The 22945-nt window shown below is 49.7% G+C and overlaps 1 protein-coding gene across 2 annotated transcripts in view; it reads right to left on the reverse strand.

The window, feature by feature from the left end:
- Nucleotides 1–22668, reverse strand: part of FAM117A (family with sequence similarity 117 member A) — a 45178-nt gene extending 22510 nt beyond the window's left edge. For both annotated transcript variants that reach the window (XM_047709306.1, XM_047709304.1), the window contains exon 1: nt 22459–22668. Coding sequence is in view for 1 of the 2 variants with exons in the window: in XM_047709304.1 (XP_047565260.1) it covers nt 22459–22654 (196 nt within the window). In the remaining variant the exon portion in view is untranslated. The remainder of the gene's footprint in view (nt 1–22458) is intronic.
- Nucleotides 22669–22945: the final 277 nt, after the last annotated feature.

Genomic DNA, 22945 nt, shown 5'->3' on the forward strand with positions numbered 1-22945 from the left:
GGGGGTAGGCGGGGACTGTAAGGGAACCGAGGCCCAGAGTGGGCCAGTCTCATACCAGACTCAGTTGCCCATGAGGTCTGAAGCAGTCCGACACCTAAACCCAAGTCTCCTTCCTCCTTAATCACCCCATTTGGGCTCCTGGCCCTTCAGCATCAGAAACACTCTCTGAGGTTGCAGAAGACACCTGCCTAGACACCGGCCGGAAGGACCATCTTTAGAGCACCTTTTTGGGGAAGGGAGTCTTTTGATGGCAGCCATTATCCAGGTGTCTGTACTGACTTTCTGTTTTTCAGGTTGGTTGGGTTTTTCTTTTTCTTTCTTTTTTTCTTTTTTTTTGAAGTTTTTGAAACCTTGGCATTCTACGATCTCCCAGGGATAATTTAAAGCACACCCATTTGATAACTGTTCGCACTACCCCTCATAATCCACCCTACTCATGAGCTACAGTAGGAATCCAAGCTTAAGGGTGGCAATCAGAGATGGGACCATATTCACAGTAGCCCTGGGATAAGGCAGAACTCAGAATCCTAGAATATGTGGTTGAGAATCCAACCACCCACTCTGGTCAACTCTACATGCTTTCTGGCTACCTTTGACCAAAGTGATTCACAAAGACTCTGAGGGTGTCATGGGTCCTGACTTGCTCTTCCATATACCAACCCCCCCCCACCACACACACACACGAAGAAAGAAACATACAAAAAAGGGAAGAAAACAACATGGGGGTGGGAGATAGGAATGGAGAGAAACGGAGGACACCAATCCAGGACCAGTGACACCTGATGCCCTTCTCTCTGCCAGACCTGCAAGGACCTCACTGCATCCAAGTCAAACCTGGAGGTCTTGCCTCAGTTTCTTTCCCTTCAAGGAGGCAGCTGGGCCTCAGCCTTATTTCTAGGGTGACCACATCCTACCACTGGCATAGCTCCTACCAGTCACAAGGTGACAGAATCACCTTCTGTCTCAAGACACCTCAGCAAGTCCCCACTTCCCCTCCCCAGCCCCCAATTCTTGGCAGTCCTGACACCTCTGAAGAGAGTTAAAATGCCATGTTTCCTTCATGCCCAGAAAATGAGGGGGGCACTTTTTGAAAAATTCAATTTTGATAGGAAACAAAAACTCACCACTTACTTCAGAAACCTCATCCTAAGTGGTTTGGCGAGCACCTGCTCACGTGGGCGCTGAAACCGATGAAGGGCTAAACCCATGTGTCAAGTTCCCCCCAAGTACAACACAAACCAAAGCTAGAATCAGACAGTGACGGGTCCTGTGCCAGCCTCCAAGGGGCGACAATGGAGTGTGAGCAGTGTGGTCCCCAAGAGGTCAGATGTGAGGGACCCACTTCTTAAAGATTTTATTTATTTATTGGACAGACAGAGATCACAAGTAGGCAGAGAGGCAGGCAGAGAGAGAGGAGGAAGCAGGCTCCCTACTGAGCAGAGAGCCCGATGCGGGGCTCGATCCCAGGACCCTGGGATCATGACCTGAGCCGAAGGCAGAGGCTTTTAACCCACTGAGCCACCCAGGCGCCCCGAGGGACCCACTTCTGACCAAGGCTCCAAAAGGACCCACTTCTGACCTTCCTCCTGATGGGATTGCAGCCAACACCACCCAACCTCCCCGGGCCTGCTCTCCCATCTGGCAAGTGGGAGCTCATGCCCAGCCTACAGCGCTTCCTAGCAATGCTCTCAAGAACAGAGGGTGAGAGGCAAAGCTGCTTAAAGTCTTCGCTAGAAAGCTTATGTCAAACCAGTTAACATCACTTAAACTCTCCCTCCTCCACAATTCTTTAGGATACAAGGTCAGGTAAAGGAACTTAGAAAAGGATTCAGCCCAGAAAAGATGCACAGAATGAGTTCCAGCCACACATCCCTTGGGACACATGGACGGAGTGACAGCCTACCCCAGCACGGACACCGCCTTGAGGAACTGGTGGAGAGGCTGCCTGCGTGTGCCTGTGTTGCCCAAGGGGGCCCTAACTCTGTGGGGAATGTCCTCAAAGAAATCTCACAAGTGAGCGTAGTTCAAACAGGAGCTTGTGGGCTTCTCCCTCATGGAATATACCAGAAAGATCTGGGGACTGGGTTCTGCCCCACCGTTGTGGGATTATGGTCAACGAAGAAGCGCTGAGAAGTCACAACGGCTGTTTGTGGTTGGAAGCTGAACTGGTTTCATTTCTGGAAAGTACCCCTCTCTCAGATTTGGGAAACGGGGGCGGAGGAGTAAGAGGACCATCGGCTCCCCTGTCTGAGTAGGGACGCCCAGATCGTGCCAGGCCATGACAAAGCAGCAGGCTGCGGGGGCCCCGGCTGGGTGCCTGCGGGAGGGTGGAGTGTCCTGTTTACGGCGCGGTGGGGTTTTATCGGCCCATCGCATGCAGCCGCCTCCACAGCCCAACCACCTGGCGAAGCACCCTGGCACGGGGCCAGGCCATTTCACCAGGCAGCGGAGCAGCGGCGGATGCTGGGGTTCTTGGGCAACAGCAAATGGAAAAAAAAAAAAAAAACAGCACACACCGGAGATAAGACGCCTTGGGTGCTATCTTCCAGAGCCACCCGCTTCTGTTTCCCAACTGCTGCCATGTGTAAGGCTGCGGGGACAGGGGCTCTGAGTGCAGACAGCCAGCGGTCAGGTGTCTGTGCTTTGGGGGAGGAGTCCACCAGCACAAAGCAAAGAGCAGACCAGACACTGGACCAAAAGCGGCCAAGAGGGGCCCAGCGCACAACCAGGGATCGACTGATTCCTCCGGCGGGACTCTGAGTGCCCACACCGAGCCCGTCTACAACCACTGCTGACACTGCTGCAGGCGAAGGTGAAGTGCTCGAGGCCGCTGCGATCCCTAGGGGCCAGGCTACCAGACACAAATCTCGGGGGCCTCCCCGCCCCCCCCCAGCAAATGACACTTCAGAAGGACTAGCAAACTCTCTCTGCACCTCCCTCCAGTCCCTGGCTCAGGCTGGACCACGCCAGCAAATCCCTGCCCCAGGAACCCTGAGGAGGAGGATGACAGCACTCAGAAGAAGGGTAGGAGGGGGTCAGGGGAAGGCAGCAGACGAGGCAGGAAGTGAGGCTTCTGGGGCTGCCTTTCTCAGCTTGGCCAGAGACAGAGCGTGGGGTGAAGGTTTGGCAGCTCACAGGGAGAAAGCAACCGCTGGCCACAGGGTCCCAGTTGGGGGGCGATGTCACTCCTGTTACCACCTCTGAAGCAAAATAGAAACCTGGGAAATGAGACGAGGCTACTCTCCCCCACCCAAAATACCCAAGAAGGACAGCCAATGAGCTCATATGCGTGGCCCAAACTCAACAGTTAGCTGGTCTAACAAAGGAGGTACGAGTCACTTTCTCCTGCTGTGGGGGCTCTGAAGCATTATTAGCACCAGCCTTCCACCTCTCCTCTTAGAGATAGCTCGCGGTACCAGAAGCTTTACCTGTGCTGGAGGAAATAAGAAAATGCAGATGAGCAAGAAGAGAAAAATAAAAACAGGGCCTGTCCCCGGCCCTGAGATCGCCACCTGTCCACATCCTTCCTGGTCTCTCCCCATGCACACATGTACGTGTGTCTTTTTAATAAAATGAGATCCTATTATATGTGTTTTTCTGCCATCTGCTTATTTCCATCACAGATCTTCCTTTGGAAAAGAGGAGTAGGCAGGGGCAGGGCAGCCTAGGAAGCAGAGGCCGGGCACAAGGCTGGCCATCGAGGGAGCAGGCCCTGCCCTGTCCACCTCACCCCCCAACCCCAGCTATGATACAGTACTGCTGCTGGGGGCCAGGAGGGAGAGGGGATATGTCAATCTGGAGAGGAACAAAGTAAACCAGGGCATCAGAATGTCTAAACATTCCCCCAATAACAGATTGGCAGTAAGTAGGGGAAGTTCCTTCCAGCAGCTTGACAGGGATTCTCTTTCCATTTCAGTCCTGTGTTGGGATTAAACACTGCAGGCAATCTTCTGAGCGATGTGTGATCCAGAGCCACTGAACCACTTAACTCAGGGACGTGTGGGTTCGGGAGGGAAGTTGTGGTCAAACTGAAATCCCCACTTAATGACGGTACAAGAGTAAGAAGCCCTCCTTGGAAAGCCCAAGGAGACCCCATCCATCCCCAGCTGGGAAAATTACACTTGGGGCTCCGAGAGCTCTCAACACCAAGGAGAGAGCTCACTTCAGCCACAGCAGGGAGAAGCAGCTACAGAAACGAGAGTTAAAAAGAAAGAAGGAAAGAAGAGGGACGTTGCATTTCCCTGACCAAGGAGGCTTCTCTAAAGAGAGAAGATGATAGTTGTATACGCATGGAAAACGAACCCAGCCGGGCCCTGAATTAATGACTAATTCCACGGTTAAGGGTGCAGCTCATGCAAAAGCCTTTCTGGGCTCTGTGTCTGACTTCCCAGCATGCAGACGACATCTATGGGAAGCTGAAGAGAAGGGCCAGGAGAAACCCATCTAGAGAGGTCACTGTGCAGAAAGAAAAAAAGAACACTGAGTCTGTATCAGCAGGGAGGGAAAAGGGCGATCCCAAGTGTGTGCGCACGCGCATGGATAAGGAACAGACAGCATTTCTGTAGACGGTTGTTCGATTCTCAAGAAGCTGCAGTTAGAAGAGAAGGAAGTGGTGTGAACTCTTCACCTTTTATCTGAATTCTCTGAAGAGTTCTGTAGGATTTCAACATATTTAAAACAAAACAAAATACTAGCAGTTAGTGATTGGAGCAGGCTTTCCTTTTGGAGCTGTTCCTTGGCCTCTGCAAGAAGAACAGAAATAGCACATAGCCTGGCCCTCTCCATCTTAAAAAAAAAAAAAAAGTCCCCACTGATGGTTATTTGGGAGTGACCAATCTCTAAACTCAGAGGACAGGCATAAACCCTTGAGGATCTCCACTTCTCACAACAGTCTGATTCCTATCAAGGCAAGAAGAAATCACGACATCCAGCCAGCCCTCAGGTAGTCTTGGAAGATAAGTGAGGGAGAGGCAGAAACAGAGATCAAGGAGGTTCGTTAATAAACCCCGTGAGAAGGGCGCCTGGGTGGCTCAGTGGGTTAAAGCCTCTGCCTTCAGCTCAGGTCATGATCTCAGGGTCCTGGGATCGAGCCCCTCATCAGGTTCTCTGCTCAGCAGGGAGCCTGCTTCCCCCACTCTCTCTCTGCCTGCCTCTCTGCCTACTTGTGATCTCTGTCAAATACATAAATAAAATCTTAAAAATATAAAAAATAAAAAAAACCCGTGAGAGGACAGCTGTGATTGAAACTTGTGGATTCCTACTCTAACAGCGCGCATCCTATATGCTCATGAACTCATCTATGGAAGAGAAGGGAGAGCTTCCAAGGGGTCACAGTAGGGGCCTGTGATACAGATCTTTCTTCCTCAGAAGGCTTGTGACAATCGGATCCCCACCCCTGTGTTCCACTGTCAGACTCAACTGTCACGACCACCTGGCTGCTTTGGTTCAGGAACTAGTCCATGGGCTGGAAGGGTTCTAGTCCTTTCCCTTGCTAGGAACCAGGGTGATCATACCTGGGTCTCAGGAATCCTGTTTTACCCACTGGGCATCTTGGGTGAGTCAAGGGGGAGAAGACAATTAAAAAAACGAGAGATTCCTCTTCTAGTGAGGAGAGTGGAAACCGCATGAAAGAAAGAAAAGGAGAACAGAATTACAGCTAACTCCCAAATAGTCAAAAAATTTCTGCTTTGTGAACCAACTTATTTTTAGCTCCATCCAGCCTGCTTTCCCCTGACCTGAAGGAAACTGCCAGATAGCAATATATGTGTAAGCAACTATTACTCAATTTAGTATCAATACCAAGTCATATAAAACACCTAGTCTTTGACAGAATTTGATTGAACCCGTTTTGTTGCCTTCCCCCCAACCTATGACTTCCATAAAATAAAAAAAAGTTTATTCCTCTTTTGAACTTCTCATGTCCATACTCATGTCCATTAGTGCTTAATTCAGAACTAGCCTTATTGCAACTCTCAAAGTAATCTCTTAGCCAGGAAGAGCCACCAGTGGGTGCCAAGCCACTGGGAGAAACACTACAGGGAACAAAATGTTTAAATAAACGCCAAAGTATCAAAAACCATTTATCAAAAGAAGAATGTATTTTTACAGTGGGAAATCTGCTGGTGGTCACCACCTCATGTGATCAAGTTTAGCCATTACTCTTAAGGGATACTCTGACCTAATATACCTCCTAAAGTGATATAAAGTACCCAACTTCACCCATGAAATGTTCTTGCCAGGAGTGTTTTACCAGAACCAAATCAGGCCCCAGACCTAACTTTCTAGTTACAGGAAATATAGGGGATAGAAGAACAAGCTAAATGCCACCATGAAAAAAACAGCCAGAAAAACCCAAAATGTGGGAGAGCTAGAAGGCAGAACTGGTTCATGCTTTTCAAAGTCCTTGAAAACCAAAAACCAAAAACACAAGTGGAAGGGGAATTCTTGATAAACTTTTTAAAAAGACATAACCGGGGCATCTGGGTGGCTCAGTCGGTGAAGAGGTTGCCTTCAGCTCCGGTCATGATCTCAGGGTCCTGAGATTGAGCCCCATGTGGGGCTCTCTGCTTGGCAGGGAACCTGCTTCCTCCTCTTCTTCTGCCTGCAGCTCCCCCTGCTTGTGCTCTCTCATGCTCTCAAATAAGTAAAATCTTTAAAAAATAAATAAATAAAAATAAAAAGATATAACCAAACGAGAGTCTTTACTGGATTCTGGCTCAAAGGCAAAAACAAGGTGCACCTGACCAGCTCAATCAGTAGCGCATGCAACTCCTGATCTTGGGGTTGTAAGCCCCAGCCCCACATTGGGTGTTGAGATTGCTAAAAAAAAAAACAAAACAAAAAAAACGAAACAAAACAAAAACTTAAAAAAATAAACAACAAACAAACAAACAAGCAAGAGCAATCAAAGGGGCAATTTGAAAATGGACTGGATACTAGATGATATGGGATTACAGATAATTTCGTTAGGGTAATAATGTTATCATGATTATGTAGAAGGATGCCCTTACTCTCAGCAGATACCATATGGCTAAGGGCAAAAAGTGTCATGACATGTGCAATTTATTTTCAAACAGTTCAAAACAAATAAACAAAACACACATATAGACACATATATAAGTCTAGACACACACATATGTAATCCCCAGAAGGAGAGAAAAGAGATTTGACAAATGCAACAAAAAGTTATCGGTGAGTCTAGGTGAAAGATAAATGGGTATGCACCATGCTTATAACTTTTCTGTAGGTTTGAATTTCTTCCAAAATAAAGTTGTGAGGGGGGAAAAAAAAGGAACCGGCTTAATTTGGAAGGATGGAAATTCAGTTCACTCCTCAGCAAGGATTTAAACCCTTTAGCGTTTGGATCTTGGCAGGTTGTAGTCATAGAATTTGTAGTCAAATTCAACTGAGTCACTGCTCTGGACTTCTTTTTTTTTTTTTTTTTTTTTTAAAGATTTTATTTATTTACTTGACAGAGAGATCACAAGCAGGCAGAGAGGCAGGCAGAGAGAGAGGAGGAAGCAGGCTCCCTGCTGAGCAGAGAGCCCGATGCGGGGCTCGATCCCAGGACTCTGAGATCATGACCCGAGCCGAAGGCAGCGGCCCAACCCACTGAGCCACCCAGGCGCCCCACTGCTCTGGACTTCTAATTTGGGGAAAGGGAAGGTAGGCAGGAAGAAACGAAACCCTGAATGAAGCTTCATCTGAGGCCAGGAATTGAAAGATGTAAATCAGGACAAGGTAGAATAAAGATACCGAATGAAGGAGGCGATGTTAAATTAAGAAAGGTGACAAGATCCCGGTAGCAAGACCAAGACCACAAGACTGTGGGCAGAATGAAAGGGCTCCTGCAGGTCCAGAAACACAGCTGGGACTGGACAGAGCCTCGGCTCTGCCTGGCAAAGTTAGCACTGGGCATTCATTGGCCACAGAAATGCAGAAAGCAGTGAGATCTCACGGAAGATGGGTAAACATGGCTGACAGGAACGTAGGTAGGTAGGTCGCAGGGAACGGTAAAGGACTTTGAATTTATCAGTCTTCTGTATGGATGTAAAAATGAAGGGAAGATCAGAGACTTCAGTTAGGAGAGAACTCAGCTAGATCAAAGGAAGACCTTCTCGCTGATCCCAGTCAGATGAGGAAGACAACTACACAGAGCCCTCCCTGAACAGCTCTGGGGAGCGAGAATGACATGCCCCCCCAGATGGCTCAGTAGTCCCCCGGGGAAGGCAGGGAAGTACAGCAGAGGAGTCTGAGCCTCCTCTAGTTCTAGAATTCCCCAACTCTCATTATAGGGTAAACAAGAGATGGCCAATTCTGCTTAATGGAAAGCTCAGGGCTATTATCTGGGGTGAGAGAAGTTCAGTGGGAAGGTGGGGGAGGCACAAATTCAAAAGGAAATTTGCCTTACCTAGGCTGATCAGACAGCTGTGCCGTGGGCTCCCAGACCAAGCAGGAGGGTATAAACAGCACTCAATTTACCTGTGGCTAGCCACAGGCAGAAGGGCTGATCACATGACTGGGCAAGCAGACATCAGAGCTCAGAGGGTGGGTTGGCTCACTGGTTACACCTCACTAGGTTGGAACCTGTCAGGCTCTTTGCTCTGAACACTGACTCAGGTTCATCTTGCTTGGGACTGAGGGCTGGGGAGAGGGGCTCCATGAGAAGCAGTTGCTCAATTATTCAGGACCAGGAAGTTATAGTCACAGCATCTGCTTTGCCTTCAGGGTCTAAAATCCTATTAGGGTCACTCTGCCCAGCCCTGGCCGCCTTACAAAGCTGTGTGGACCATGCTGCCCCATTTGCAGAAAGCCTTCTCTGGTTATCTCCATCTCCTTCTGCAGGTTCTACTGTGTCCTCTGCTGCAACGGGGAGAGACATCCAAGTCCGCTCCATCCCACCTGGCCTCCGACATCCCGTACCTGACCCAGCCTGACCTCAAATCCCAGGCAAATTCCTGAGCTGTCACCCCACCAGTGAAAAAACCCCAAAGCATGCCAGGCAACATTCCGGGGCAGCCCCTTCGTGGCAGCCCTGGTCTTGCCAGTTGTTCCGATCTCTTAAGGGAGGCTCAAAGGTTATGCGGTGCCTCCAGGGTAAACCTCTTCTGAAAAGTACAATCAGATGGTTCCCCTCCAGAAACAGCCTCAAAAGGCATGACATTGGGAAGGTTTTTCCTACCATCAGTGTACACCCAAGACCACGGTGGACTTCAGAGCAGGACGACGCTGGTCAGGTCACCTCTCTCCATGTGCTTGCAGGGGCAGAGGCGGACAGGACAACACCCATCACTAGAAGGTAAGTTACACTCCCTCCACAAAGTACCCGAAGGGCTTTGTGTCTGCTCTTAATCAAGGGCTTAACAGTACCAGTCTCCTCTTCTGTAAGTCAGGCAAAGAAAAGGCTGAGCCTCCTGAAACAAAGGAGAATTCGATCCAGGCAAACAGTGCGGGATGTTCATCACCAATGCATCCAGCCTACCTATACGTCTAAGAACCAGAATGCAAAGCCGTCCCGTCCTAAGATGGCTCTGCGGGGCACCTGGGTGGCTCAGTGAGTTAAAGCCTCTGCCTTTCGACTCAGGTCGTGATCCCAGGGTCCTGAGATAAAGCCCCGCATTGGGCTCTCTGCTCGGCGGAGAGCTTGCTTCCCTTCCTCTCTCTCTGCCTGCCTCTCTGCCTACCTGTGATCTCTGTCAAATAAATAAATAAAATCTTAAAAAAAAAAAAAAAAGATGGCTCTGGCCATCTGCACACCTCCATGCTGCACACGAGTCATCAGGAATCAGGCGGGCAGCCTTTCCTCATGCTGCTGCACCCTGTTCTGCCCCTAGATGACATCCACCCAGCACTTACGCTGGGGCAGAACAGAACCAGGAAGAATCAGAGAATTGAGGCAACAGCCTGAAACAGGATAACTGCCTAAAGACAAGTGATCTCAGTATATGTAAGCAGGGGTAATAATACAGTAAATGCTCACGGGTCTCTTTCACGTAACTGGCTGGAGCCCATGGGGAAAAAAAATCCTTTGAAGCCAACTTAACCACAGCCTCATGGCTCTAGGAAGGCACTGCAGATAAAGGACACATGCTAAAACTGAAGATTTCCAAAACCGTTTTATTAAGAAGCAGAGTCAGACTCTCGCTCAACCCTAATTCTGGAAGCTGGGGGGAAGTATCAGTAAGCGAAACTGTCAGGAACGATTTAAGTGCCTTCCAGCACATAGAGATGGAGGCCATGTGGTTTGGTGTTAGACAACAGGGGCCAGGAAACAAACAGCCATGTTTGAACCTCTCTTTCCACCGCCAGCATAGCAGGACCATCAGATCCCTCCCTTGGCCCTGCGGTTAGCAGTTTTCCCTGACTGACAGCGAGTCCTCCCTCTGTGGATGAAGCTGTAACTCCCAACCCCTTGGTAAGATCTGCCACAAGAAACCACATAAACATCCTCCCTCGGGCTCCTGTACCTCCACAGACGGACGGGTGCGCGGCCGAGAAAGCTCTCTGGCCCGGGGTCCACACTCTGGCCTTGCTCTCCATGCCAAACCCAACTGCTTTTAACCCATCCATCTCGTAAAAGCTCGAACTAGAAGAACTAGAAGAACTCCGTGGTTCTGGAACAAGAGGGTTCTCATCTCGTGCTCTTGCAGAAGCATAGAGAGTTGAGTGAACAGCAGAGTAAGAGCGGTTCTTAGGATAAGGAAGCAGCTGTCCCCAGAAGGTACCGGGACATCCTGTGTGCGCTCGGCACACTTTGGCAGACTGGGGCATGCCTGCTGACCCCCTACTGGGGGAGCGCGGGCCATGCAAGGGGCGTGGGCACACCGCAGCAGGTACCCGACCGTTCCTGGCACTGGACACCCCCCACCCCCAGGTCCGGCTCAGGGAGTCCGGGCAAGTAGCAGTCTAGTCTTCTGAGGGGTGGCCTGCCACAGTGGTCAGTACCTGGGCCCAAATCCCGCCTCGGCCCCGGGGTGCTACGTGAACTCAGGTCACTTGACTTCTCTGGGCTTCAGTTTTGTTGTCTGTTACATGGGAAGAGTAAGAGATGTTTATAAGAGGAAGAGAAGAGAACTCACACTCTCAAGAACTCCTGGCACCATCAAGTTAGTCTAGCATGTACTCATTTCTTAAACTTTTTATTTGGAAGTAATTTCCAACTTCCAGATACGAGAACAAGAGCGGTACGTGGGACACCCATATAACCTTTACCCAGATTCGCCATCGGGCAAACATTTGTCCCACCTGCTTTGTCACTGGCTTTCTCTCACATGCACTTTTTCACACACATGCTCACACTCGGCACGTACATGCTCACTCATGCTCAAGACTCACACTCACACACATTCACATTCAGATAAACACACACTCCTACATCCTTTGTTGGGTTTTGTGTGGTGTTCCGTTGGAAAACAAAGATGTACCAGACGGTGGGAGGTTTGAGATGAAATGCAAACAGAGGGGGGGACCTTGCTACTTGGTGATGGCTCCAATACTCCTCTCCCTCCTCCCTGCCACCAAGGCAGATGGCTAGTGCTGGGGGCCCTGGCTTAGGAATGGACCATCACATGGACAGGGACCAGAAAAAGTACTTAATACAGAAGAAGTTACTCTTCTCTTTAAACAACAAAAGCCACAAACAAAACAAAACAAAACAAAACCAACAAAGCATTGATACGAACCATGGAAATAGCTTTATTATATAGAATTTTTTTTTTATAACGTTCGTTATAACGGGATTTTACCTGATGAAGCGGAGAGGTCACAGGCAAAGAAAGGATGCACATAAGCCTATGGTTACCAGGACTTTCAAGAATTCTATACAGAGCCTGATTTCGTAAGAGAGGTAAGTGGGTAAGAGCTGCCCGGAATCCTCTCAGGAGGGCTAGGTAATCTCTGTGAAGCAGGCCAAGCAATTCCCCATGATACCAAGTCCCTAGATGGAGCCTTCTCTCGAGTTCAAGTCCCCGCTAGTCCCCTCTACTGGGCACACGCTTGTCTCATTAAGGCATTATCATGTATCACAATGATTCCACTTCCACTTAACCTAAAGCTAGGAAGAGGGAGCATACTCAAAACAGAGCGTGGCAGGGAGGGTGGGGGTGATTTGCACCACAGGTTCCTTACATGGAAGACTAAGCTGTCATCAAGATGACATGCCACCTGAACCTACCCCTGTCAGAGGAATGCGCCACCCACATTTATCCCCAGGTGCTCTTTGGGGTTCCACATAGAAGAGCAACACCCCTTCCTATAAGCTCCATCTTGGTGTTATCTTCCTGACATGGCCCCAAGCCCAGTAATCATGACCATGACTCCCCCTTAAAAGCAGGAAAACCCTGCCTACCTCCTTGGGTCTATCTGTCCCGGGGTTAGCTTCTCATTCCACCTGGAAACTGCATATCTCAAATCTGGTGGGAGGTACTCAAGGGCCACCACCGTGTCACACATTTAATGTAACAACCGTTACCTTCCAATTAGCCACACCAAGAGAACAGTCACTTACGGGGCACTGAAGGAACAACAGACTTCGCTGCTGCCCATCTGCCTTTCCAATTTTCTTTTGGTCAACTGAACAGATGATTTTTTGCTCCTGGGATCCAGGCATGGGAGCAGAAGGGAAACACGGGCTGGGTGTGTGCTGGGCCAGCACACAGACGATGCCAGCTCGGGAGCCCATTCACAACAGACTCGCCCTGCGTGTGTGGGAAGAGCTCCGGGATTGGGAGCAAAAGGGCTCTAGAGTCACATGGTCTTGGGCAAGTCACTTCCTTCCTAGGCCTCATGTAACTTCTCTGCAAAAACAAGTCCATGCCACCTGCAGCTGTGTGTCAGGAGGATAAATGAGAAACATTCCAGAGTTCCCACCAGGAGCCACAAAGAGCTAAATGAATGGAACACTCTGTTAAAACGAAAGTTATCTATATACTCAACTTCTCTGAAAAGTACAACAATTTGTTGGGATTCCCAAGCTCTTTCTTTCCACTGAAGCAGCTGTTTTTGCCTTCTCCTGTGAACACACAGCTACCGAGGACTGTGGTCCCAGTGACAAAAAAGCCCAGGTGCTACTCTGGGCAGTCAGGAGCGCACGCACCACTCGGGCATGACTCACACTGCCGTCTTCCCAATGTCTGCCCCGGACCACGTAATCCTGCAACAGTTCTCCGGCTGCATCCCCTTGGGCTCGCCAAATGGCATCTAGCCCCCACCCTCAGCCCTGGCATGTCCTATCTGATGGGTATGAGTTACAAAGACAATCCCTAAACGGAGGCCGTGCCAGCTTGCAGGTGTGGGGCAGGGAGCGCACATGTTATCAGCTGTGGTTCTCTCAAAGCGATGTGGGCGATCAAACAGATCAAACGCGCACCGAGCACAGAAAACTCGTTAAAGGGAAGGTAGTGTGTGGGGCAGGGAAGAGGAGAAGAGAGGGCAAGGTAAGAGAAGAGCTCTTTCCTTCTTCTCAATTGCAGTTTTACTCTGTTCCAAGTTACCCCCAGCTGGGCAGGTTCAGAAAACCACCTGACTAAGCTACCAGGTCCATGGTTGGCAACCGGAACAACAGGACAACGTGGGCCCCATGGATGGCAGTGTTATGTGTTCAGGAGGTGGGGAATGCTAATAAGCATCTCTTTCCAGCATTTCCCAACTTGCTGGGAGGGGGGGGGCGAGGTTGGGGGGGCCGGTGTGCGGAAAGAAGGTGAAACAGGATGGTGCCTGGCTTGGAAAAGGGGGCTTCCAGCCTGATCACACCTCTGGAGGAAGCCTGAAGCCCCCCCTAGGGCCCATAGACAGTTCTGTTCCCTAGCCTAGAAAAGTCACTGATGCAGATTTCGTTTTTCTGCTTCCCTTTCCCATACATTAGCCCTACTAGGAATTTGTTGTAAATCTACCTGGAGTGAAAGGAAACCCAGTATTCGTCTTGCTTTCCTTGGCCTGTCACCCATATCCACTTCTAAGCCTAAAGCCAGGGAGTCTGGCTTTTTTTTAATAAAATCCTAACAAAATCCTAGGTGTTGGCTGTTTCCACGGATCAACCTGGTAACCAACTGCCCAAGCTCACCCCTCTGGCTTTAAGTGCGAGGGGAAGGGAACCTACAGGCCTAGCAATGACATCCATGGAAATGCCACGTCTTTGCCACCAGCTGGGCTTCAGGCCCAATGACCAGGATGAATAGGAGACCAGTGATTTAAAGAGAGAGAGAACACTAACACTTCGGTGGGGGGGGTTGCCTTGGAAGTAGCTGCAGAGTGGGGTATTATAAAGGGGGCACAGTGTGTGGGGACCAGAAGTGGGAAAAACCATCTCAAGGGAGACTGGGGGAAGTGTGACTCGCTCTCCCCACCCCTGCTGCCTTTCCAGCAACTCAATCCAACAAGTATTTATTGAGCACGACACTCCCCATCTGCCCTGGTCCTCCCTCTGCAAAAACACTCAAATCTGTTCAAGCTGCAGGGTGAGTTCCATTGCACTTGAACTTGAAACATGAGGTGCCTACCTTTTAAAAAGGCAGGCACACAATTTGCAGCACGGGCTGAAGAGACTAAAGAGAGCGGAGAATGTGAAGAAATACGGTTGACCAGACAGGGCCACACCAATATGCCACTTTTGAAAGGGAAGGGAAGAGAAGAAGTCAAAATCTCATTTAACCTTAGGGAGAAAAACACACTGGCCAATTAAAAAAAAAAAAAAAAAAAAAAAAAAGCTTACTGGAAATATCCCAGTTAATTCTCCAATTAACCCTACCCAACACAAAAAGAATAAATATTCCTTTATTCTATGCCTCCTCCAGCTTGAATTAAATTTTATCCACTTGTGGATGTGTTAGTCATTTGCTTTTGGGAGTCCTATGTTTATCCTCCTTTCTCTCTTAAGGAGGTGAGACCTCAGTGCTCCCCTGCATGTTTTCACCGAGGATCAGATGACAGGGGATTCAGGTAACAGAGCTGGGGAGGGACTAAACCTATGCGTATTGGCATAGTTCTCTCCACCTCGAAAAGCCACACTTGTTCATAAGCTGAGGAGGCTCAGGGTCTGAGAAGAGGCATCCCAGACTTACAGCTCTGCCCTGCTAAATCAGATATTCTAAGAAGCCACATCATCCAGGCAGCCTCAGAGAAAACTCTACCATCCTTGATCAAAGGCCTACTGCTTCAGATCAACCAAAGCCCTCAGAGGAATCTTCCCAGGCCTTCTCCAACCTCCACCCGCTTTATTAAGGAGCTGGAAGCAGAAACTGCTTGTGCACAGTCACTGCTGAGCCCAAGGCTCTCCATCCATCCCCAACATCAGCCAGCTGGGGTGCATAAGCAGGGCATATGGGAGGTGTCCAGAGCCCCAATTTCAATTCCAGGTTCCCCAAGGGCTGGTGCTAAAAGATTCCCTATTATGAAATACTTCGATAGCCTTCTTTTAAGTTCATTAAAGCCACCTTTGGCTGGTTGTGGTTTTCTGACACAGTAGAAGTCCACTGAGGCTTATTCGGGCCTGAAGATAAACATTTAAATGGCTCTCAGTTGAGCATGCAACTTTGTAGTGACCCTGAGAAAAAAGCGCGGAGGAGGAGAGCCAAGTGCCAGGAAAAGTCTTCCAAACCAGGAGGTTTGGTGGGGACCCTGAGCTGGAGGCCGGAGTGTGGGCAGCCAGCTGTAGAGAAACTCCCTCCATCCAGCTGTTCCCAAGAACAACGGCCCCTTCGCAAGCTCCACACTGCTGGAGAGGAACTGGTGCACGGATAATTTAGAACTTCAAATAGAATCCCAAACTCTTTTCTCTCTCAGAGATCAGGATTTGTTTTTGACCTAACAATGTGAATAGATTCGGCTGGTGTTTGGTTAATTCATAACCCTGCAAAGCAAATAGCGCAGCCCTCTATGAAGACGCTAATCAGCCCTCAGCCGGGGCGCGGCGGGGGTGAGGACCAGGTTTCTCACTCATCTTTTGTGTTTCCACTCTTCCCAGCCCCTCTTCTATGCCCGAAGTGGTGTTAAAACTTACTAACCCAGGGGGCGCCTGGGTGGCTCAGTTCGTTAAGCCACTGCCTTCGGCTCAGGGTCATGATCCTGGAATCCTGGGAATAGAGTCCCATATGGGGCTTCCCCTGCTGAGCAGGGGAGGCTGCTTCTCCCTCTCCCTCTGCCTGCCTCTCCCCCCTCTCTCTCTCCCTAATAAAAAAGGAAAAAATCTTGGGACGCCCGCTCAGGTCAAGATCCCAGAGTCTCAGGATCGATTCCCGCATCAGGCTCCCAGCTCCACGGGGAGTCTGCTTCTCTCTCTGACCTTCTCCTCGCTCATGTTCTCACGGTCTCTCTCTCAAATAAATAAATAAAATCTTTAAAAAATAAAATAAAATATCTTAAAAAAAAAAACAAACCAACTTACTAACCCAGGAAGAGACTGCCCATTCCCACTCAATGAACATGCTGGTGGGCACCCACCTCCATCCTGAACTGGAAAGGAAACACAAGGTTTCCCCTTGCAGCCCCTTCAAAGGGCTCCAAACTGCCTACAGAGTGAGGGTAAGCCCAGGCAAGACTAGGAAAGCACTGGAGCTTGGTGTCACATAGCACTGATAAATGCGATAGTGTCAGTGAGGTTTCAAAACCAGACCTGCCTCCAGAACGTGTCACACCCTAAAGTGTGAATCCTTACGGCACAAAGGCTCTATGTGAGAGGTATAAAAATCCAGAGGAGAATGCTTGATTTCTTTTCTTTTCTTTTTTTTTTTTTTTTTAAGTAATCTCTACTCCCAACGCGGGGCTCAAACTCACAACCTGGAGAATCAGTTGCATGCTCTGACTGAGCCAGCCAGGCGCCCCTGAGGACGCTTGATTTCTAACAGTCCCATGAAGATCGAGGGATACACTGAGTAATGTACAGAACTGTTAAGTCCTTATGCTGTACAACTGAAACTAACATAATGCTATAATTAAAAAAAGAACAAGAACAAAGAACAGTGTGGTGTGGGTGCCCATCATACCATTCAGTATAAATTAGCCAGAAACTATGAGTAAAGTGTTCTCTGCCATTAAAGCCCACCAACCACTTTGGCAACACTCACATGGCCACCGTAACTGGAAGTTTTGCAATCCTGCCCCAAATCTTCTGGAGATCCATCTATATTTGGAATCAGAGAGAATGATGTCCTCTTACCACTACACCCACTTTTGTTCTCACCCCTCCTCCACTGACCTCAAATGGTTTAAAATATCCCAGCTCTATGTTACATGAGTGGAGAGTTTCCCATCTCTACAATCCTTTGCTATCCGAAACACGGAAGAACACACAGACCCATGCTCTTTTATATACGACGGGATAAAGCAGTTAGGTACTTTGGAACTCAAATGAAAAGGATGCCGTCCCTGGTGATAACCTTTAAGACAGATTTCAACAGTACCTCCTGGGGACCACGTGTGTCTAGGGCGAGCAAAGCTATCAAAAGCAAGCTAGCAACATCAGGCTAAGCAATGTCCAGTGCTTCCCAAACAGAGACTGCCTCCATCACAGAGCATTCAAGGACGGTAGTAGCTCTTAAAGGCTTTTAAATGCACTCCCAGGCTTCATCATAGCAAGATGGGTTCTTGGCATTGAGAAGTTGGACTGCTTCTAGCTCCCGAGTCCAGGAGGACGATGACTTGAGGAGGGCTTTTTCTCAAGGTCCCTAATAAGGGACCTCCTTTATGAGGTTCCGGACCTATCTAAACACCCATCCCCCAAGGACTAAGTTTTCAAAGCATTGCAAGGAAAGGAGTTTAATAATTACCAATAGCACTGCTAATAACAATGCTGCCTTATATTCACTGAATCGGCCATCCTGGAGAACCGAATGCGTGTTTGAAATAAACCCATCCTACATCCCTACGGGGAAGCCAGTATTTTAAGACTACTGCCAGCTGTCAGTGATCTGTTTAGAAAAATAAAAGGTAGCGAGAAAAATCCCAGAGAGGACATAAACCTAAAGCCATTTCCAAATGATCTGAAATGTGTTCACTGCAGTTGTGGGTGGTTTGGGAAGGGTTATGAGGGGAGAGGGTGCACATTTGCCTAACAGTCAAGCTTTTATGTAAATCCAAATTAGTTTATGTCTACTGAACACATGCTACCTGACAATGGGGGGGGGGGGGGCGCGCAGGCAGGGAGGCAGCCTCCATTCACATGTGCTGATCCTCCACAAAGACTGAGAACTGACTGGAAGCTGATGACCCCCCCTTCTCTTCTCACCTAAAACAGAAGTGGGGATACAGGCTTGTTACTTTTCTTTATCCCCTTAGAATATTCTGAGAAGGTCTATGCCACACGCACTGAAACTCATCTGTATATAGGAATAATGGGAAGGAACATTGTTTAAGACAAGAGTAGGCCAACTTTTCCTGTTAAGTGCCATGGTAGTCAATATTTTAAGCTTTATGGGCCTTCTGGTCTCTTTCACAACCACTCTACTCTGTCACTGTCGTGCATAAGCAGCCACAGACAATACTAAAGGAAGGGGAATGGCTGTGTTTCAATAGATCTTTATTTACAGGGTGCCTGGGTGGCTCAGTCGGTTAAGTGTCTGCCTTTGGCTCAGGTGATAATCCCAGGGTCCTGGGATCCCACCCTGCATCAGGCTCTCTGCTCAGCAGGGAGCCTGCTTCCTCCTCTCCCTCTGCCTGCAGCTTTCCCTGCTTGTGTGCTCTCTCTGTCAAATAAATAAACAAAAATCTTTTTAAAAATTTTAAAAAAAAAATCTTAATTAAAAAAGCAGGGAGAGGCCTAGATTTGGCCTGCAGGCCATAATTGCCAACCCTGGGTTTAAGAAGGTTCTGATGTGCAGAGGAGGTACAGAGGCAACATGGGGCTCCCCCAGGACCCAGCTGACCCCTGGGAGGCTGGTCCACTAGGGAGGAATTTGTAAAGCTCAATTAAACATTATCTTCTTTCTAGAGATATGGAGACATAGACACTAGACAGGATAGTTAAAACCAGAACCCAGAACAATTTTCCCAGTCCCATTTTGTCCATCAGCAATCCTGGAGGAACATAAAAGTTAGCCTCCAACTGACATAAGGCACAAACAAGAATTTAATTAAAGGGGGAACTGCCGTAATAAATGTATGCTGGGTTGCTATTCCCCATGGGGGGAGTCTTAGCTTTCTTAGACTTGACCTTCATTTTTCTAGCTGTTCTCTTTTGCCTTCCACACCCCTAGCCCAGGCTCGGAAAAATGAAGCCATTCCTCACTTTATAAAGACATCCCGCATGGATGAATGGCCACAGAAGGTAAATCCTGTTCTTTACATCATCGCCCTGTTTTTACAAGGTCTAACATATCTTGTCAGGAACACAACAGGGCATGTGGTACAGGTAAGTGCATGGCCCAGAGCACTTCGGCACTTTGGGGTGGGAAAGAAACAGTGACAACACCTAACTGTCCCTAAAACCCAGTCCCAGCTCACATGCCTCTTTCAACAGTTGGGGTCTGGAGCCCTGATTAGAAAAGCTCATTTTAAAAGATGAGGGAATACAAGTGCAAGAGGAGGCCTTGAAATACTGAAACCTGCAGTACTGGTTTCAGACCAATATGGGTTTGCTCTTTGAAGCCTGAAAGGCAATGGGTTTTGGCCAACAATGCTCTCTCACCTTGGCGGGGTGGAGAGAAGAGGAACCATGTAAGCAGCGGCAAACACAGATGACATCTTCTAGGTGCCTCGGCATTTTATAACTGTTAACTCAGGATATAGTTATGATTCACATTCTAACAGATGAGGAAACGGAGGCACACAAGTTAAGAAACTTCTTCCACGCCACACACCTAGTAAATGGCACAGCCTGGAATTGAAATTCAGGAATCCTGGCCCCCAACGCCAGGAGGATTCTCTAAGGGTTTATGAACGTAAGGCGTTTCCTCCTATCACAAGCACGCCCCTGACCTAGAGGAAATCACTTCTGCCACTTCTCAAGTGCAAGGAATGGGAACAATCTGAACACACAGGGAGTAAAGTTAACGCGTAGACGACCCGATGTGCTCCCAAATCAAAGGCCAGGTACATTCCCTTAATGCGTGCTCAGGAGGAAGTCCACAGGCTCAGACCACTCTTTCCTCCTATCTTTCCTCTCTCCTGCCTCACTGAAAATCTATAGATAATATACACCAGGTAAGTACCTCATTAAGAACTCTTGGATACTAAAAGGTGGAGGGATCACCCCTCGGCCCAATTCATACACAAGAGACCACTCAACTTGCCCTGAATCATCCAACAAGTTACGCAGAACTCTAGCTTCCTACGGTTTTTACTAGGATCTTCGGGACCTTGGCCCTATAAAAAGGAAGAGGCCATGTAAAGAACCCAGTTATCCAAACCTACACTCTTCTCCATTCCACAGCATCCACCAGTTTGTGCCTTTCATGTCAGTTCTATAGCAGACATAAAATAACTGCCCTTAAAATATGACTGCTAGGGGTACCTGGGTGGCTCAGTGGATTAAAGCCTCTGCCTTCAGCTTAGGTCATGATCCCAGGGTCCTGGGCTCGAGCCCCACATCGGGCTCTCTGCTCCGTGGGCAGCCTGCTTTCCCCTCTCTCTCTGCCTCCCTCTGTGCCTACTTGTGATCTCTGTTTGTCAAATAAATAAATAAAATCTTTTTAAAAAAATACGACTGCAGGGGTGCCTGGGTGGCTCAGTGGGTTAAAGCCTCTGCCTTCGGCCCAGGTCATGATCCCGGGATCCTGGGATGGAGCCCTGCATCGGGCTCTCTACTCAGCGGGGAGTCTGCTTCCTCCTCTCTCTCTGTCTGCCTCTCTGCCAGCTTGTGATCTCTGTCTGTCAAATAAATAAATGAAACTGTTTTAAAAAAATATATGACTGCAAATAGATTTCCAGCTATCGCATAGGCAGGCTTTCTGTTGATTTCTACTAAAAGTGACTAAGGTTCTAGTGCTTGCTGTTACTACTAACTTCCCTGGACTCCAAGGAAATCCAAACAAAACCAACAGGTTTGTAATCTTGTGGTTTGCTTTATAGCTCATGATAGGCATGAGTCTGGGCATTGCTCTGCTCTCCACCACCAGAGTCTAGGCATACTTTGACTAATTGGTCACCACCTTGCTACCAGATTTGACCAAGTTTCTGCATTCCGATATGCAAGGTTAACATTTACAGCGAGGTCCAGATAGAGTTGGCCTTTCCACCTCGGAGACCCTCTTAACCCCATTCCTACCTAGAAAAGCACTGTAGCAGCTATACTTTCAGGAGGGAGTGAAGCCTAGTAATTACAAAAAAGCTCGAGAAATTCTGGTGTGGACAATGTCATTAACCATTAGAAGGTGGGGACCATGACTATTGTACATTTGGTAGGTTCTGAGGCTTTGTGCAATTATCTTTTTCACATCTGGTGTGAATCAAATGCACGCCTCACTTTAAACTTACTGCCAACCTCCTCATGCAAGTAGGTTCCTTTTCCCATTCCTCACTGCCTGCCTTTGCAGGGGATCCATCGCAGCTTTGAGTGTGAAAGCAAGGTTAATCTTGCTCCTCCCTCGTTTCCCCACACCCAGCACGGCAAGCTGCTATTAGGAAGCCGTTTCAGGGCTGTTCAGAAAGTGGGGTTATTTGCCACAGTGTACTTGACTGTAGCGCTCACCCCACTGCCACGTTGGCTGGCAATGCCAGACTAAATAGCCCAGGTGGGGGTAGGAGAGAAAGGCCAGGGGCAAACTGCCCAGGCCGTATACACACACACACACGATGGCTGGAATGAGACAGCCATATTAAGCAGGTCAATGATCTGGGAACATACAACTTCTGGGCCAACCAAGAGGAATGTAGGGAATCGGAGCAGAGCGTTTGTACCGTAGTAAAAGCCGTTAAACTAACTTATTCCAACGGCTCGGATGAAATCAGCTCCGGGAGGTGGCAATATAGGGAAGTGCACGTGAAGGGGCGGGGGGGTTGAGGGGGATGAACTCCAGAGCCGTAGAGCGGGATGCCGGGGCCAAACTCAAGTTGGAGAAGTAACACATGGCTCCACGGGGCTCTCCTCCATGCCCCTCCCCCTCCCCGTGCAGACTTCCAGCGCCCACCAGCTCCTCGCTCCAGAGCCAGCCAGCACAGGGCGCCCCCATCACGCGCCACTCACTCCTTCCTCACACCTCGCTGCCACCCCTGCATCTTCCACTCACCCCCACACGACACCTCTGCCCACTTTTCGGTTACGCCCCCAAAGCCAGCCTCCGTCTGCCATGTCCCTTCCTTCATCTCCTGGCCCCGACTCCCTGCACATTCTGTCCCAGCGGTGGACCCTGCGTTCACCGCTCCTCGCTCTCGCTCCGTCCGCCCTCGCAGACACTGCGCGACCCCCTTTCTCTTCCTTCGCTCCCATCCACTTTCCCCTCACGCTTCTCCCCGTACCCCTCCCCCCCCCATCATGCGCCCCCCCTCCCCCAACGGCTCCTCCCCCCGGTACCCGCTCCAGGCCCGGCTCACCTGCGCGGCCACCCCCGTCCCGGCGCTGGTGCGGCTGCTGCAGCTGGAACGGGACCGTGGCCCTGAGCGGCTGCAACCCAGCCCGGGGGGAGCCGGAGGGGGCTGGGGGAGAGCAGCCCCGCCGGAGCCCCCCGGCCCCTCCGCGCCCCGGCCCCCAAGGACCTCCGCCTCTGCCGCCCGCTGCGGCCCCCGCCATCGCCCGCCCGACAGCCTGCCTGCCTCTGCCCCACAGCGAGCCCCACACAGCCCCCCAACCCCCGCTGCTGCTGCTTATCTGCTCTGCGGGGCGGAGACCGGCCCCCTCAGCCCAGAACTCTCATAGGCCTACAGAGTCCCAGACCCCGCCCCCCAACCAATCCCCGGCTTGTTCTTTCCATTCCGGAGGATGACTGGCCGATATGCCTAGCGATCCAACCCAAGACCCCACCCTCATCCCGCCCCCTCCCGCTGGCCTCCGTCCGAGGGGGCGCTGATTGGTCCGTCCGGA

Source organism: Lutra lutra, chromosome 16 (genome assembly GCF_902655055.1).
Source record: "Lutra lutra chromosome 16, mLutLut1.2, whole genome shotgun sequence".
Classification (NCBI taxonomy): Eukaryota; Metazoa; Chordata; class Mammalia; order Carnivora; family Mustelidae; genus Lutra; species Lutra lutra.